At 42.5% G+C, this 15574-nt stretch overlaps 1 protein-coding gene across 2 annotated transcripts in view; it reads right to left on the reverse strand.

Annotated features, from left to right (window-relative positions):
- The window catches only part of LOC138206388 (PDZ domain-containing RING finger protein 4-like), a 123029-nt gene that overhangs the window by 50881 nt on the left and 56574 nt on the right, over positions 1–15574 (reverse strand). The window contains exon 1 of one of the 2 annotated variants that reach the window (XM_069163050.1): positions 2213–2593. The exons of the other annotated variant lie outside the window; for it this stretch is intronic. Within the exon in view, the coding sequence (XP_069019151.1) occupies positions 2213–2281 (69 nt within the window). The 5' untranslated portion in view covers positions 2282–2593. Of the gene's footprint in view, positions 1–2212; positions 2594–15574 lie in introns of those variants that run through there. 2 annotated transcript variants of the gene reach the window in all.

Raw genomic sequence — 15574 nt, forward strand, 5'->3', positions numbered from 1 at the left:
CACGCTGTGACAACAGCAAGCCACTTCTGCCTCATTTGCATACACATTCACAGACTCTGTATAATCATAGTAGAGTAGAGTAGCAGGTCGGTGTGTGTGTGTGTGTGTTTCTGAACAATAGAAAGACAGAACAAACAGAGAAAGTAGTGAGAATGACAAAAAACGAGGGTGAAAGCTGAGCGAGACAGTCAGACGATATGTAAGAAAGAGGATTAGATTGCCTGTGGTGTGAGCAGCGAGCGCAGCTTTCTGCTGTCACAACACACTTTCCCAGACCACAAAGACATAGTGACACACTTGTGTAGCTACAGGGAGAGCACCGCGACTCAAGGAGATTTTCCTCCCTGACTGTCTTCCTCTTCTTTTCTCCCCTGTTTTTGGTATTTGCTGTTGCAGAGCATCTACTGCTTTTTTGTTTTCTCAGAGGACCTGAGCAAGCAAGACAGTATGAGGAGGTGGCTTTCCAATGAGGTATATTGTTTCCTATTGATGAAAAGGCCAAACAGTCCACTTCTCTTCCCCCTCTATCCTCTCTTTATTGCTTCCCTGTGTTAATGAGGTTTCACCTGTTCCTAATCCTCCCTTTGATTTCCCTTTTACCCTGCATCTTGAACAGCTTACTCTCTATTCCCATACCAGTCTTTATCCTCCATACTCTATATCCTTCCCGCCTTCCCTCCCACAGTGGTGATCACAACGTAGGTGCTGATGTTGCAGCTCGTGCCTGAACCGGCTCGGTATATCAGTGGGTGGACAGACACACCAGAGAGCTCCTGTCAGCGGCGAGTGTGCCCTGGAGACTGGCCCACTTGGCGGATACTGATCCCCTCTGCTAAACCACGAGAAAAGGAGTCCACACTATTTCTTAGGAAGTGCAGGGAGAGTCACAAAAGCCGAGATAAGCACCAAGACAGCACTATTTTTATGGTCCTTCGTGGAGAGGCAGGCGCTGCAGTGGCTACCTACTCATCCTTGCAGGTCCCGTGACAGTTCTGTCTGTTTGCTCATATTAAACAGACCATTAGTGAATGCAACCTCCTTCGCTGCTGATCTAGAGGCTTGCAGCACACGTCCAGTGGAGACCCTTTTTTCCACGCAGTAATGCAGTTCAAAATCTCGCCCACAGCGTCCGTCACCAGAGTTTGGCGGCGTCTCAAGTTGCACAGAGGCTGAAAGCTACAGGCAGTGGTTAACCTAAGCTAGTTTACCACCCCTGCTTCTTCTCACCCCGTCGCTTCACAAGGGTAAAGAGAGACATTTCAAGCCTAATTAATGCACAGGATGGTTGTATAAAACTGCTAATGAGGCTCCGATCACAGTGGCATAAAGGCAGGTACCACCGAAGGGGAAGGGGTGAGCACTACTCCACTTCCAGGAGACGCAGCTTCACAGTTATTAGCCTGTCATAGCAAGAGGGCTGATGGGGAGCCGGGAGGTGGTGAGGTGAACGCTTGTTTATCTGTTTGGCTTCCCCTCAGACTATGAGATGGTGTCCTCTCTAATTTGCTTATTGTCTGACTAAATGCTGAAAATAATCGTATAAAAATACGTTTTATGCTGGGTGGGAACCGAAATATTTATCACAAAATATTTTTTTTTTAAAACTCTCGCAGTAGTGTTCATATAATAAAGCATATTAATGAAACTGATATAACTGGTGCAGCCAAATGCACCAGATGTGCTGAGATCAAGCGCATCAACATCAAGTGTCCTCCAAGAAATGTAAAAAGAAAGCTGCTGGTACACTGAAGTGTAACAATAACAATAGAAGTGCCAAAAGAAAACTTTTTATTACGAAAAATGCTCAACAACCAATTGTGAACATCACAGAAGAAATTGGCACAAACACACAATGTAGTAGCACTCAGGTGCTACTACTCTCTCTAAAAAAAACTTGCTCTCTCAGCACAGTTCCTTCAACAGGATAAATGGGCTGCACACTAGCTGCTCTCGAAGCAACTGTTCATTACTCAAAACACATCTGCTGGTGAGTAAGAAGCCCCTCTCCATTATGCTGCCACACTTCCATCCTAGAAATAATCCCTCATTCATACCTTTTCTATCTTCTACATAAAATACTCCCAACGAGGCTTCTGTCTTGATTTATCCTCTTGCCAAAAACGAGCAGAAGCAGAACTGCCCTCTTCACAGACTGCATAATGAATCAACAACACACATAATCGATGCCAGAGTCAGCCGTGCCGGTGCTCACCTGTGCAATCTCATACAGCAGCTTGTAGTGTTCCTCTCGCTTCTGTAAAGTGCACAGATTGCAGCCCATTATAGTTGTCGTGGAAACGCCAGGCGTCCAATTCTCCCCGAGTAGTGGTGGCACGGACACAGGGGGTCACCCTCCACTCCGGAGCGCTGGTTCTCATCAGTCACTCCTTAGCAAGCATCTCCACCAGGCATCCCATTCACACATTCAGTCATAAATAGCCCCAGCTTCTGAGCTCCAGCTGAGTCTAACAGAAGAGCGGTCAGATGCGAACAGTGTGGCAGCAGCTTCAGCAGTCGTACAAGTGGCAAGCCGCCGTTTCAGCATCAGCCGGGGTGTCTCCTCTCTCCCGCTCCCTCTGTTTCAGACTCTCACACACACACACACACACACGCTCACTCACCAGAGTTGTGACTCTCGCTCAGAGACACTCCCCCCTTTTTCTTCCTCGCACACGGCCGCACATGACTACGCCAATACCAGCTCATGAATAATGAGGGAGTGTGCTGGGATATTCATGAGTGAGGTGGGAGAAGAGGAGGGGACTGACGGAGAGGGAGGAGCATGTTGAAGCAGGAGCGCTGGTTCATTAAAACTGAGGCACAGTTACACAATAAGCTCCTTTGTGTGAGCAGCTCCTGTGAGCAGCCTAGGCAGGGCTGACAGTACCGAGGCGGCACACTACGGGCAGAGAAGGGTTTTCTAAGGCTTATGTTTAACCTGCCTGCATGTAAGGCTGTTCGTTGACAGTTTATCAGCTTCAGGAGGATATGTTGACGCGTAGTGTTTATTTCAGTGAATACACCGGTTAAGGTAAAAATCACACAGTAAATACAACGACAGCACGTAGTTATAATAGGATTAATAATGAAAAACAACCATTTGATAATCGATTCATATCTTGCAATTAATGAAATACGGTTAACTCCTGCCAGTTGCCGTCTTCTTAACATGTTTTTTTTTTTGTTTGTTATATATCATTACATAAAGAATATATTTGTATTTGCAACTTTTGGTCTCAGAGATTTTAACAATTTTGATCATTTTTCTAATGGCAACAACTATAATTTTCCCTGAGTTTGCGGCTTTCCTGTCTTGTGTGTTAGACAAAACAAGAACTCTTCCATTGTTCTCCATTTCCCCCTCTTTATAGACCAAATTATTCACTGTTAAAGGAGAAAATAATCTGCCCGTGAATTAATAAAGAAAATAATTGCTGGATGCAGCCCTATTTACACTGAAGAGATGAGAGATTCAGCATTATAGTCCTTCTGGTGCTTCTACATCGCCACAACACGCAGTATGTCAGGAGTACATGCAGTTAATGGACCTCAACAGTACAGCACCTGACTTTCTTAAACGTGAAATATGAGTTGACACAGACAACAAGAATGAGAAGTAAAAAACTGTTTATCGCATATTTATAACTCAGGCACTGCAGGTATTAATGTGGATCCTCAAAGCAAATTGGCAATCAGCAAAGCCAGAGACTTCACAAACAATCTATCAACCACTGGCTTCTCTCAAACTGCGATAATTGCAAGATGATAGACCTTGATTATTGTCGCAGCAATGGAACCCCCTTTCACTAGCAGGAAACTACACTAACGAGCAATAACTGTTAACAAATTGGCCTTCCAGCCAACAGCGGAGCCGACTGTGCAGAATGTAGCAAAGAGTAGATGAGCGCTCATCAGCTGGCGACTGGGCATCCCACCCCCGGGGATTCAATAATCCGATTTTCTGGGCTTTAATTTTGCTCCTCTGTCTGGAAGCAAGCCAAACAGAAAGCTACATCACCATTATGATTAATACCATCCACCATCCTTCCTCTTTGTGTCTTCCATCAGGACCGTCCACCCCAGCAGCCACTCCTCAACCTGAAGAAGCCACAAGGAGTGGGTTTTCTGCAGTTGCCAGGCAATATCAAATCCATGAAGTGCTGTTCACTAAAGTGTCAATTTGACATCAAAGAGTTGTATTGGGAGACCGGGGAGCGCGGATATAATACTGCATTTGATGAACAGAGGTGCTATGTTTGCTTGCGGTACAATGGACTGTGGAGAAAATGTGAGTCAGAGGCAGTGTTCTGAAATTGTATATCAAGGACTGGTGCTAGGAAGTGCTCGCGAGCAAGAAGCAGTGCCTGTCCAGTTGCCTGTAGTCAGCAGAGATGGAAAATGTAAAACCATCAAGGATCAGATACAACGTCCTCCCTGCAAAGAAATACAAATATTACACAGAGGATCCGCTGACTGAATCCAATATTAGTACAAGTGAAGAAGTGTTTCCAGGATGACCATCACTCTGTGTTGCTGTACTCACTGACCCATAAAGGTCAAGATGCTCATCGGTCACCCAAATGGACGTTCTCATCAACTGTGAAGCGAGACTGATACAGTAGCTTCTGCCTGCGGTCAAGCAGCACCTCTCTCAATGGGACATGCAGATTGAAGGATGCTCTTTGAAGAGTGCATGAAGACTGACAAAAGCTCTTCAGGGGTGCTTTATGCCCGTCAGTTATTCAGTGTGACAGTGTAAATTTACCTGAGACTGCATTTCCAATGCAACCTTGGGCAAGATTTGCACATTAGAGTTGCATTTAGTAAAACCATTTACTTTCTAACAAGGTGATGCTCCAGAGGATGTACAATTTGTCTTTCTGCGTGTCCCTAAAAGGCCGTGGAAGTTTTGATTAATGTTAACAATTTGGGCAACTTAAATTTATTGTTTAACATTCATATGAAAAATAAAAGTAGCTGTTGTGGTAAAAGTCTGTATTTCATATTGATGAACAGTGATTCTGTCTCCTTCTCGTGTCCTTTCGACTTCCCAACCGTCCTTTCCTCCTGTCTGGCCGTCGTTTATCATTCGGTCTGCCCTTTGCCTGCTCGGGTAGAAACGGGCCCTCAGTCGTGTTCATTCTCTCAGTTAATGGGCCTCACATCACAGGGAACGGAGAAGCGATTTGTCCTCACAGCGATGGGTGTATTTTGAGGTTTCCTTAACTGGGTTTCTCTCAAACTGATATTTGAGCTCACCTTTAAACCTGGAGGTATAACCTTCAGCCGAGTGTGTAATGCAGGTATACAGCATGGCCTGGTTGTAAACCCTTGTGCCCTCAGACATGTCTGCCTAATGCTCACACAGGCTGTTTCCTCTGTCTGCCTTGTCCCACATATGCCAATACATACAGGCCCACAAATATTAAAATGAGCAAGAAAAACACAACTGATCAGGATGCTGCTGGTGGGCAATATGAAGTCATAATCAGTACCCACAAATTGTATTTGTATTGATTTCTTGTCTGGGGATAAATACCACCAACCATCACTCAGAGAACAAAAGTTGAATCAATTTAATATTCCACTGCAGTTGGTGCAACATGCTGACTTACACCGCATCTCAATGACTTTTAAAGCAAGTAAAATATGAAGTGTATTTTTATTTTCTCATCTGGCTGCAACTTCTCGGGACAATTGTGGCTGCCAATCACTTCTATTGTGAGAAAAGATATTGGCAGCAGCTTAGAAGGAAGACGCTCATTGCAGAAGGTGATATTTATCATACTGAGTATTATTAAACCTAATAGATGCACAGCTCTGGTCTGGCTGGGACAGAAAAGTGGGGATCATCCCAAGCTTGTGGATGAAATATTTATATTTCAGTTTATGGTAACCTTGACAACAAATAGAGAGCATCTTAAAAGAGCTGGAGATTTAATATGAAGGAGGTATTGCTGTGATTACTTGTCTATGGCAATGTTTGTCAGGAATATCAAGTGTCCCCACAGTGTTTAATACATAAACAGGTTTATTAGGCCAGCTCTGACACATCAGGTGGGCGGAAATCTCCTCGGTGTGAGCGCTGAAGATTGAAATCCTGTTCACGTGAATGGAGAGCCGTGGGGATCCGAGAGTGGTTTGTGATTTGATGCGTGGCTCAGATCTGATCGCCCACCGCCACCGTAAAGCAACCGCTTCTCCTGGGTATCCATGTGACCTGATTCGGGAGTAATTAAATGAGGGTCTTTTATGAATGAATCATCGCCGCAGCCGGCTCCGCTCATGACAGCTCCGACAGGAATCAGTCCAACATGCACACACACAGGTGGGTGCTTCTAAGCCAGCGCAGCCAGACCGTGAGAGGCCAACCAAAACATTGTTCTCAATGACAATAAATTATTAAAAAGGCTTGAATCTTTATTTCATGTGGGAACATGACCACGGCTAAAAATAGCACGTTGTAGGCCGCCTTGCACGATAGAACATTCAATGTTGCTTTACAAGCAATCAGCATAATGGCCATTTAATTCATAGCCTGAAAAGCAATTTAAACTCATATTTCTGCCCACACAAAGCATCTATGGCTTTATTTTCAGACCCTGCAATTTACACTAATTATGAATTACTGCGTTAATTGACCCCGTGACTAGCATGTTTAGCCAGCAATATGATCGTTACTGCGCTATTAATGTGCGATGAGAGATTAGTTGGTAAGCAAAGTACAAAAATCGTTTTGCGTTTCTCAACAATTTATGGTGACGTTTAGAGGTCATTTTGAACAAAATTCAGCAAGCAAGCACCAAAAGAAGCAGTCTGCAATAGGTCTGTAATGTCGCTTCACACTTTGGAAATTCAAGTTTGTTTTGCTGCTCGTGAGCCTCTTCACCGAGACATCACACCATCCCTTTCACCTTTACACAAAGAGACACTGTAACACACCACACAACGCAGACGCTCCACATGAAATCTGGTTAACCCCGATGCCCCGTGTCTGCATGATGATCAAACAACGTGCAAATCGGACAGGAAAGCTCCCGTTTTTCCGGTCCCGACTTTGAAACTTCTGAGGAGGTGACACGTGCCGGGTGTCGGTCAAGTTAGGGGAGGACAAAAAAAAAAAAACAGGAGGAGGCTAGAATGAAAATGTCTGTCTGTGGGATGAGGGTGAAATGCAAGTACGAGCGGTGCAGCTTTGATTTCTGCCTCACACTTAGGGCCTGATTTACTGAAGGTTTGTGTGTGCAAAAATCACATGCAAACTCCACACCGCCCGCAAAAAAAATGTCTTAAGCAGATCCACTGACGACATGCAGTGAGGATGGCGTCTTTCAAATGTGCAGTTTAACACGCGTTGTCCATTTTGCGTGTTTGCCTGCATGCGTATGTAATATTGGACGTTTCTAGTTAAACGGGCAAAATACTGGGAGGGGAACTGCAAATAGAACAATTTAGCACCCGCAATGATATTTACTAAACCTGAAAGTAGAAACAGGAGAAGTGATTGACATTTCTGAGTTATTGAATGAACTGAATGGTGATTGACAGCCAACAACAAGGAGGAGACGCGCAATACCAGCAATTAAAAAACTTCTTACAACTCGGCATCGTCCCGCCTCTGGGTCGCTCCCGTTTTTCCTTCGCTGCTTGGATGTCCCGCCCAGTCCCGTTATTCAGGTGTGCTGTCCCAGGTCCTGAATGTGTCCCGCAGAATTCACAGGTAGCTTCATAAGGTTCCCGAGCACTCACGAGACACTGAATGAAAGGTCACCTGCTCATCACAGAAAGATCTGGACCTGCTGACCAGAGTTTATTGGAGGAACTCATCCACCGTCCCTCCTCTTTTATTTGCCGACGTTTTATTATTAAGCCTTTTGTTTTTCCCGCCTTTTTGTTTTCCCCACAGTATTGACTTCCTCGCTGATAATCTCCTAACATTTTCTTCTTGTTATATTTATATTTCTTAACTTCAGTGGCATCAGATTTCCTTTTCCTTTTGCGGTCGCTCTGTTTTCCATTGCTGGAATCCCTTTTAATACACGCAAACCCCTCATTTGAATATGGCAATTTTAATTAATTAGTTAATCAATAGATACAGAATCAGATAAAAAAAATAAAAATAAAAAAAATAATGGACAAAATCAAAGCATCACACTATGGACAAAAGACCACAAGATTCTACATTTCCCATGATGCAACAATATGTATTACAATATGCAATTGACCCTCCCTGCCTGGTAAATGTAACAGGCTTTTGTTATAAAAACCTTTGATGACAGTAGAATGTTCTATTAAATAAAAATTTTAAATAAATAGAATCACATATAGCATCATTAAAATGTTATCCTCAACTAGAACTACATTTCCATCACCCTTTAGCTGTGCACTAACCTCCTCTGGGACATTTAAGTAATTGAATTTCTTCAACACGGCAGAAATATTTCATGCGTGAACCAGGTGTGGCTCGTTGTTTGAGCAGTGAGTGTTACATCAGTTTAACACATGTAAGAGTATATTGACCTTTTCATCGAGGGAACGTTCAGTCTGAAGCATTAAGCGGCAGGAGAACGAGGGGAACGAGGGGAGCAGTGAGTGAAAGACAAGACGTTTCCACTACCTTCTCTGCTGGATGCTCCTGTCTCTTTTCATATTCATTCGACCCGAGGCTGCAGAGTGTGTGGCAGCCCACACGTACTGCTGGCTTGAAAATACTCTAATTCACATGACACCGTGACCCCGACACCACCCGCGTAGCAGTACCCCCTTAGGACATCCTGCACTAGTGCTGCACCAGCCTCCTCGCAGTTCTGGAGCAATGAAGGTGAAACTGTTTGTTTCCGTATGTTTAGCCCTCATGGTTGTTCAGGTTCGCCCTGACACCCCGTGATGAAAAGTAACAATTCCAGATGCATCAAGCACTCGAGCGTAAATATATCTTAGCTGTGAAGTATGTGTTGTGTATCTGTTAGCAGAGACAGATTAGAGGTCCACAGGTCTGCCTGCTCTTGTTGCCGTAAATGTATAATGATATTTATAGTTAGATACAATCCCTGTGTGTGCTGGGCTCACATTTATATTATATTGTCTGACATACAGTGACAAGACCAGAGATCCCTGGCTGTACTGTATAAACCTCCACTGAGCAGGTACAAAAAAAAAAAAAAAAAAAAAAAAAAATAGCAAACCCTTTTATTGTAAGATAATCATAAAAGAGAGGGTCTTTAATTAAAAGAAATGATATGACCAAAGATGTACAGTGATAAATTCATACTTCCTTGGCTTTTCTATGTTTCAGACAGACCTACCGAGACAGATAATCTAATCTCAAATTTAAGCATTCAGAGAGGACTGAGTGTAGCAAGCAGCTAATATCTATGGACAGATAATACATTCAGACACTGTACGCAATGGGACATCAAGTAATCTGATTTTTGTTTGTGGTTTGCCTTCCAAGTAATATACACCAATCACATTCACATTGTTTGCATTCAGGTAAACAGTTCACGTGGAGAGCAAAACAGGCAGTATTCATTTGCAGAAATGCAATCTCGGAACCTATCTGCTGTAGTCTGATGGTAATTTAGCTTGTCATTAACTTTGTTGTTGTTGTTGTTTTAAACTGTTAACCGAGTTTAAACTGGCGTCTTGTAAAAACATCCAGTCATAGGCGTCGTCTCAACTCCATTTTCTCGTCTCAAGTTTCTAATTGAATGGCAAACAACAATCAGCAAACAGAAGAGAGTTTTGGCACAGGAAGCCACTGGCTACACAAGAACCCACAAAATACCAGCTATTGTTCCCAGAGGCTAAAGTGGCGTCAGACTGATAGCTGATGGCTTCCAAGACTGTTAGGCATCTTCAAATGCTTTTAGTGGTCTCTGAACTGAAGGTGCTCCATGATCCATCTTTATGAGAAACTCAACCAATTTTTATATATATATAAAGAACAAATTTTGAGGGTTAATAAATTGTATTTTGCCACAGAAGCTCAAGGTGGCAATTCTCATTGACAACAAGTAGCAAATGTGTACAACAGGCATGTCATTGATTTCAGACTGTGAGCACTGCTGGCTGAGTACTCGTCAATACGCAGTCAATACACCTTTGATTGTGGATGAGAGTTTTGTGCTTCTGAAAAGAGAGCGGCGATCTATAGAGACAATCAGCTCACAGGGCAAACGGGTTACACTCCAAAACCAACTTGTTCTGCTCCATCTATTCAAGTCTTATGCTGATTCTAGCATAAACAGAAAACCTCCATCTTCTCACTGTGCACCTTAAAGCTGCACTCTGTTATTTTCATATCAACAATGAATCAAATCACTACTTGTGATGTGAAAGGGGTCACTCGTGGTGTCTAACCCACCGAAAATTATCAGCCAAATTTGCAGTTCTGCGCGACTGCACCAAGCTTTTAGCTTCTTTTAACTTGTTGTTCTGCATGTTTTACTCTGATAAACTGACTGCAGAGTTACTGCCAGTCATCCAACAGCAGAAAAAGCGAGCAACTAGCTAGTAAAGAAAGGTAAACATCCGAAGGCTAAAATGCCACATTTATCTCGAGTTGGTGGCAACCAAAATAGAGCTAAAAGTAAATATTGATCAGAAAACTGATTCAGTTGAAAACTATTGTGGGTCTGCATCAGCTACCTGTTTTAAATGTTGTATTTTCAGCTTGTCTTCAGCACTACACGCACTCCACCACTTTTTCTCTCTTAATGAGATCCTACAATGTTCATAGTTCTCTTGATCCAGTTGAAATTCATTTACATTTTTAAGTGACAGAAGATCCAGATCTGGCTTTCTTAAAATGTTTTTTTATTGTGAAATGTGCAGGAACGTGTTGTGATTGAAATCAGACGATAACACTTAACGCGTAATTGTTGACTCTATTAAATTAAAGCGATGAAAATATACATTATTGATCATTGCAGCCTATGTAAAATTACCTCCAGAGTTTTTACACAATGCTAGAAACAAGCCAGAACCTTAAAAGTGCACAAGTATACGCACCTGTGTCAAAGGAGCACTGCACTAGAAATCTGTGTCGTATACTGTATGTGGTTTAAATCTGCACTGACAACAGCTCCTGCATGTCTGCCTCTTTAGTAGGGTTTACATCTTTATTTCTGCCATATTTTAATGCTGACAATACAATTGGATAAAAAAAATTAAATCAATGTGTGTTTGGTGAGCTTCTGGCAGCAAGATTGAATCATAGACGTTTCCACTGATAGAAAAGATTAAACGGGAAGGAAATTGATAGACATCTTCTGCTTTCATTTTATTTTCAAATTGTAATTTGAACAGTATAACAACTTGCTGTGCTGGTATTATGACCTTGGTATTAAGGTTTACTAAAATCAACAAATCTATTTTTCCCAATTGGTTCAAAGTAGTGAGGCAAAAAAATAATAAAAATTAGACAAGTTGAAAAACAAACTAAATAAATCTCCATGAAGTCAGACTTGGCAGCATCACAGTAATTTGTGTTTGTTCTCCATCAATGCAGCAGCAGGCCTCCGCTAGCACCTTTCATGTACTCTATAATTTGTGTTGTGATGGGCTTGTTCACTGTGCCCCTCCGAGCGCTTCAGATGGCCTGGTGGTTTCACAAAGACACCTTAATTTCCTCAAAGCTGATTTTTTTTTTTGGTATTTTTTGGTGACACATATCTTTTGCTGTGACAGGTGGGAAAAAGCCATTAGTGTACCTGAGGATCAGCTTAAAACCTTCACCTAAACTGCAATGCTCCAGAATCAGAATTGCTCCAGATCCAGTGGTAATAACAGACCTGCAGATGGATAACATGCTTGTTTTTCAGCACACAGATTAGTCTGGAATTATGATGATACCCAGGGGGCACGAATCTTATTTTCTGTACTCCTGATAAGAAAACAAGAGCAGACTGCAACCAAACGGGAATACAGGGAGAGGGAGATGTGTGTGATTTAACATGCTGTGCTGCATGCTGGTGTGTTGGCACTCCAGTTTTAGGGGACTGGATCAGATAGTGTCTGATGGGTAATGTTTCAGTGCCGGCTCGGACAAATGCAGCTTCATGTCCTGTGGCATCCATTTCGCAATTCATAAAACCCATGTTTAATAAGATGTGTTGTTATCTAAAAGCTCTTAAAATTCATATCACGCCCTCATGCTATGTGCACCTATTACCATGAGCAACACAGAGGAATTGAGAAAAGAAAAGCTTATTCAGACTTATTCAGGGAAATCTGTGCCGTGCTACTGGGCACGCCAGCAAATTCTGAATACATCATCATAGTTTAAGATGATATGGGGAACTTGCTAGCAAACAGTTGCTCATCTATACAACCAGAAGTTACTGAGGAACTAATGGGTTGATTTGGAGTTACGTTTCTGACCACCTGGTGAATTAAGTTCACTCTGTTACATGTCCTTGTGTTGTGTGCATTGCGGCATTTGTGCAAGTACTGCAACATGACTTTCACATAATCACCTTGTTTTTTGGAGTAATCAGTTGATGTGAATGCATGTACATGTTTCTAAAAGAAAGAAGTATTTTGTGAAGACTCTTCTACTATTTATACACCCATCTGTAGTAGACAGAATAACAGGTCAAAGATTTCGATTTCTAACAAACTATTCACAACATCCGAAATCCTATTTGTGTTCCTGGCTGAGGTGACTTTTGGGGAAGTGTGCTATGATTCTGTGCATTAAATGTGGAGAATAAAGGAGCAATCTAAACTTGGATGTGATTTGCAATTGAATGGCAACCCAATACTGAAAAATGAGGCGATGGTTCGAATGCCGGTGCTGCTCGCACTATACCTTAAAGCATCCAATCTTAATTTGTTACGAGACTGTGTTGAGTTACTACATTTTTAATAAAAAAGTTGCCACTAAACTCATAATGTAAACACCTTAAAATAGAAAGACTTGTTACGTAATGCACTGACCATTTTTATTACATCACTGGCAGATTATAACGTGATTCGTGTTTATTTATTTTTAGTGCATCATTTGATGTCATTACCTTATGAGTTTCTACAGCTGTAGGAGCTGAGCTGGTACAGTTGGGTTTTGGAGTGTTTTTGCTAAAACTTACATTTCTGTACGTACATTACTACCAGCAAACCTGTTGCCAAATGGTTGTCACATATTTCATTTAATACATTATAGGATACATTTTTGCTTACAGCAGCTTTTAACAATTAATGAATCAATAATATTGTCATTTCAGCCATTCACCGAACAAAAATGCCAAAAGAAGTGAGGATTTGTTATTTATTTTTTTATTTTTTTGTAGTTCTGGAGGGACAAAACAAACAATTTCTAACCGTCAACCATTGTCTTTGAAATTGGCATGTTTTCATCTTTATGGAGGGCAAAACAATCAAATTCACAAACCAGTGAAACTTCTGATTGTTTTCTCCCTTTATTATCTCTGAGTGAACAAAGCCCAATATCTACAAATCTAAGTGGAGGAGGATTTGATATTGATCAAAGAACCTATGAGGTAAATATTTCACACTGTTAGGAGATTCACAATCAGAATATAAAAATCAGACCTGACAGTTTTTTTCTCAAATATACACACTGTAAAAAATACCCTACATTAGATTGTGTCAGATACAACTTGTTGCATTGAGTGCCCTCACCTGCTCCCCATCATGGATGGGAGAAAGTCAAATGTAAATGTCCGTGTTAATGTGCACACTCGCACACAGAAGCAAATAAACAGAGCTAACCTCAGTGCCACTGTCTGTTTCTCTGACACTTCGCATCCCAAAGGAGAGACATTGATTAACTAAGTACAATCAACACCAAATTATTGAATGTCAGTTGATAAGGTGTCGGGGCCCACCGGCACTTTAACAGGATGGGTTTTCTGAACCTCGTTATGTCACTATGGCAACCTGGCTGTTTGACAGACCTTATGAAAACAAAGTGTTCTGCGGAGATTCATCTTAAAAATGGTACTCTTTCTACTGGAGGCAGGACATGGTAACCCCCCAATCAACACACACATAGACACACACTACTGACCCTTTCAGAGGGGTTCACAATCTAACTGAACTCTGGATGACAAAGCTGGACTTTGCATCAGTGGGCCGCTAAAAGAGAGTTTCTTATCAAAACAAATTCTGAAATCCTTGAAAAGGATTTGTAGATACACGTCCGGTACAACCGCTGAAGCATCAAAACACACAAAAGCATCGATCAGGGCGGACAAACCGTGGTCAACAAGCAATAACATCAGAGCCCTGAATCTACACTGCAGACAAAAACTACTGCATAATCATATAAGGTCGTATTTCTTTGTAGCAGCCATCTAATGAGATTATACATCATGGAAATAGTGTTTCATTGATTTGTCTGTTACGCTTGATGGACCCCGAATAGCTGCAGGGCATCCTCACCATTCATGTGAGACAACAAATTTGCCATATCACAGGATATACCACCCTCATACAAATATGTGTTTTGTCCTGTGGGCACACCCTCCAGAAATCAGCTCAGTGTATTGCTGATCACATATTGGCGTTTCAAACCTACAAGGGTGACCCCATCGATAGAGGTACGGAGAAACACAAAGCAATAACAGACTGTGTATCCCTGAATAAATGTCTGTCGGGAGGGAGGGGGAGGATGTGTGAGGGTGAATCATAAAAAAAACTCAAACATGCCCTAAGATCGCCTCGCTCGTCACTGAATGGAGTCCATCTCAAGGTTCTGGGTCAACACAGGTCAACAGTTCCCCCGTTTGCTTTGGTGGAGAGAAGGTCGGGGTGCGCTCTCCTGCCAAGACTCTGTTAATACACAGAAGATAAATTACCAACCCCCTCCAGCAGCCTTCTGGGAATAGTTTCCACCTCACAGCACACAGCAGATTAAACCAAAAGGGAACAATATTCACAAATCAGCCAATGGTTATGAGGGAAAGGGGCAACACTATCTGTCAGACCCCCCTAATAAGCTCACAGCTTTCTTTCTGGTCCTCAGAAACCACCATCATCGAGATTTTGCCCATTGCCACTTAAAAAAAATCAGCTGAGTGGGATCGTATGCTTCCAAATCGCACTTATGCATAATGCAAGTGTTCAAGTAGAAATATATTTGTGGTGGCGGGGCGTGGTTAGCTCGGCTGCAGGGGGGGAGAGAGTGAGGGAGTGGTTCAGGGAACGGTGCCGGGAGGAGGATAATTGGCGCAACTGAATCGGGGGGAATTGGTTTCGTCCCTTATATAAGTGAGCAGGACCTGGTGAGGGGAGAAGGAGGAAGCAGCCTGGAGACGGACGCTCGGAGGCTGGGCAGGAGAGCGCCGACACCGGGTGCAACAGAGTGTGTGCCGCAGTGTGGATCACCCAATAAAAACAAAACCATAACTCAAACTTTGTGGCTCAGCGTGTGTCGTCTGTGTCCAGGAGAGACCCTGGTAGCACCAACCTTGCTACAGTATTGTTTCTTCACTGGTCCATTAAATTATTAGGGCCCGAGCATCGATGGCGCGAAAGCCCTATTGTTATTCAAGCGATTATTATTATTCTCCGTAAACAACTGCATTTTTGGCAGCTTTATCATACTCAA

The sequence above is a fragment of the Embiotoca jacksoni genome, unplaced genomic scaffold, assembly GCF_022577435.1.
Source record: "Embiotoca jacksoni isolate LCO1_2020_lvr unplaced genomic scaffold, fEmbJac1.0.p SCAF_3, whole genome shotgun sequence".
Taxonomy (NCBI): domain Eukaryota; kingdom Metazoa; phylum Chordata; class Actinopteri; family Embiotocidae; genus Embiotoca; species Embiotoca jacksoni.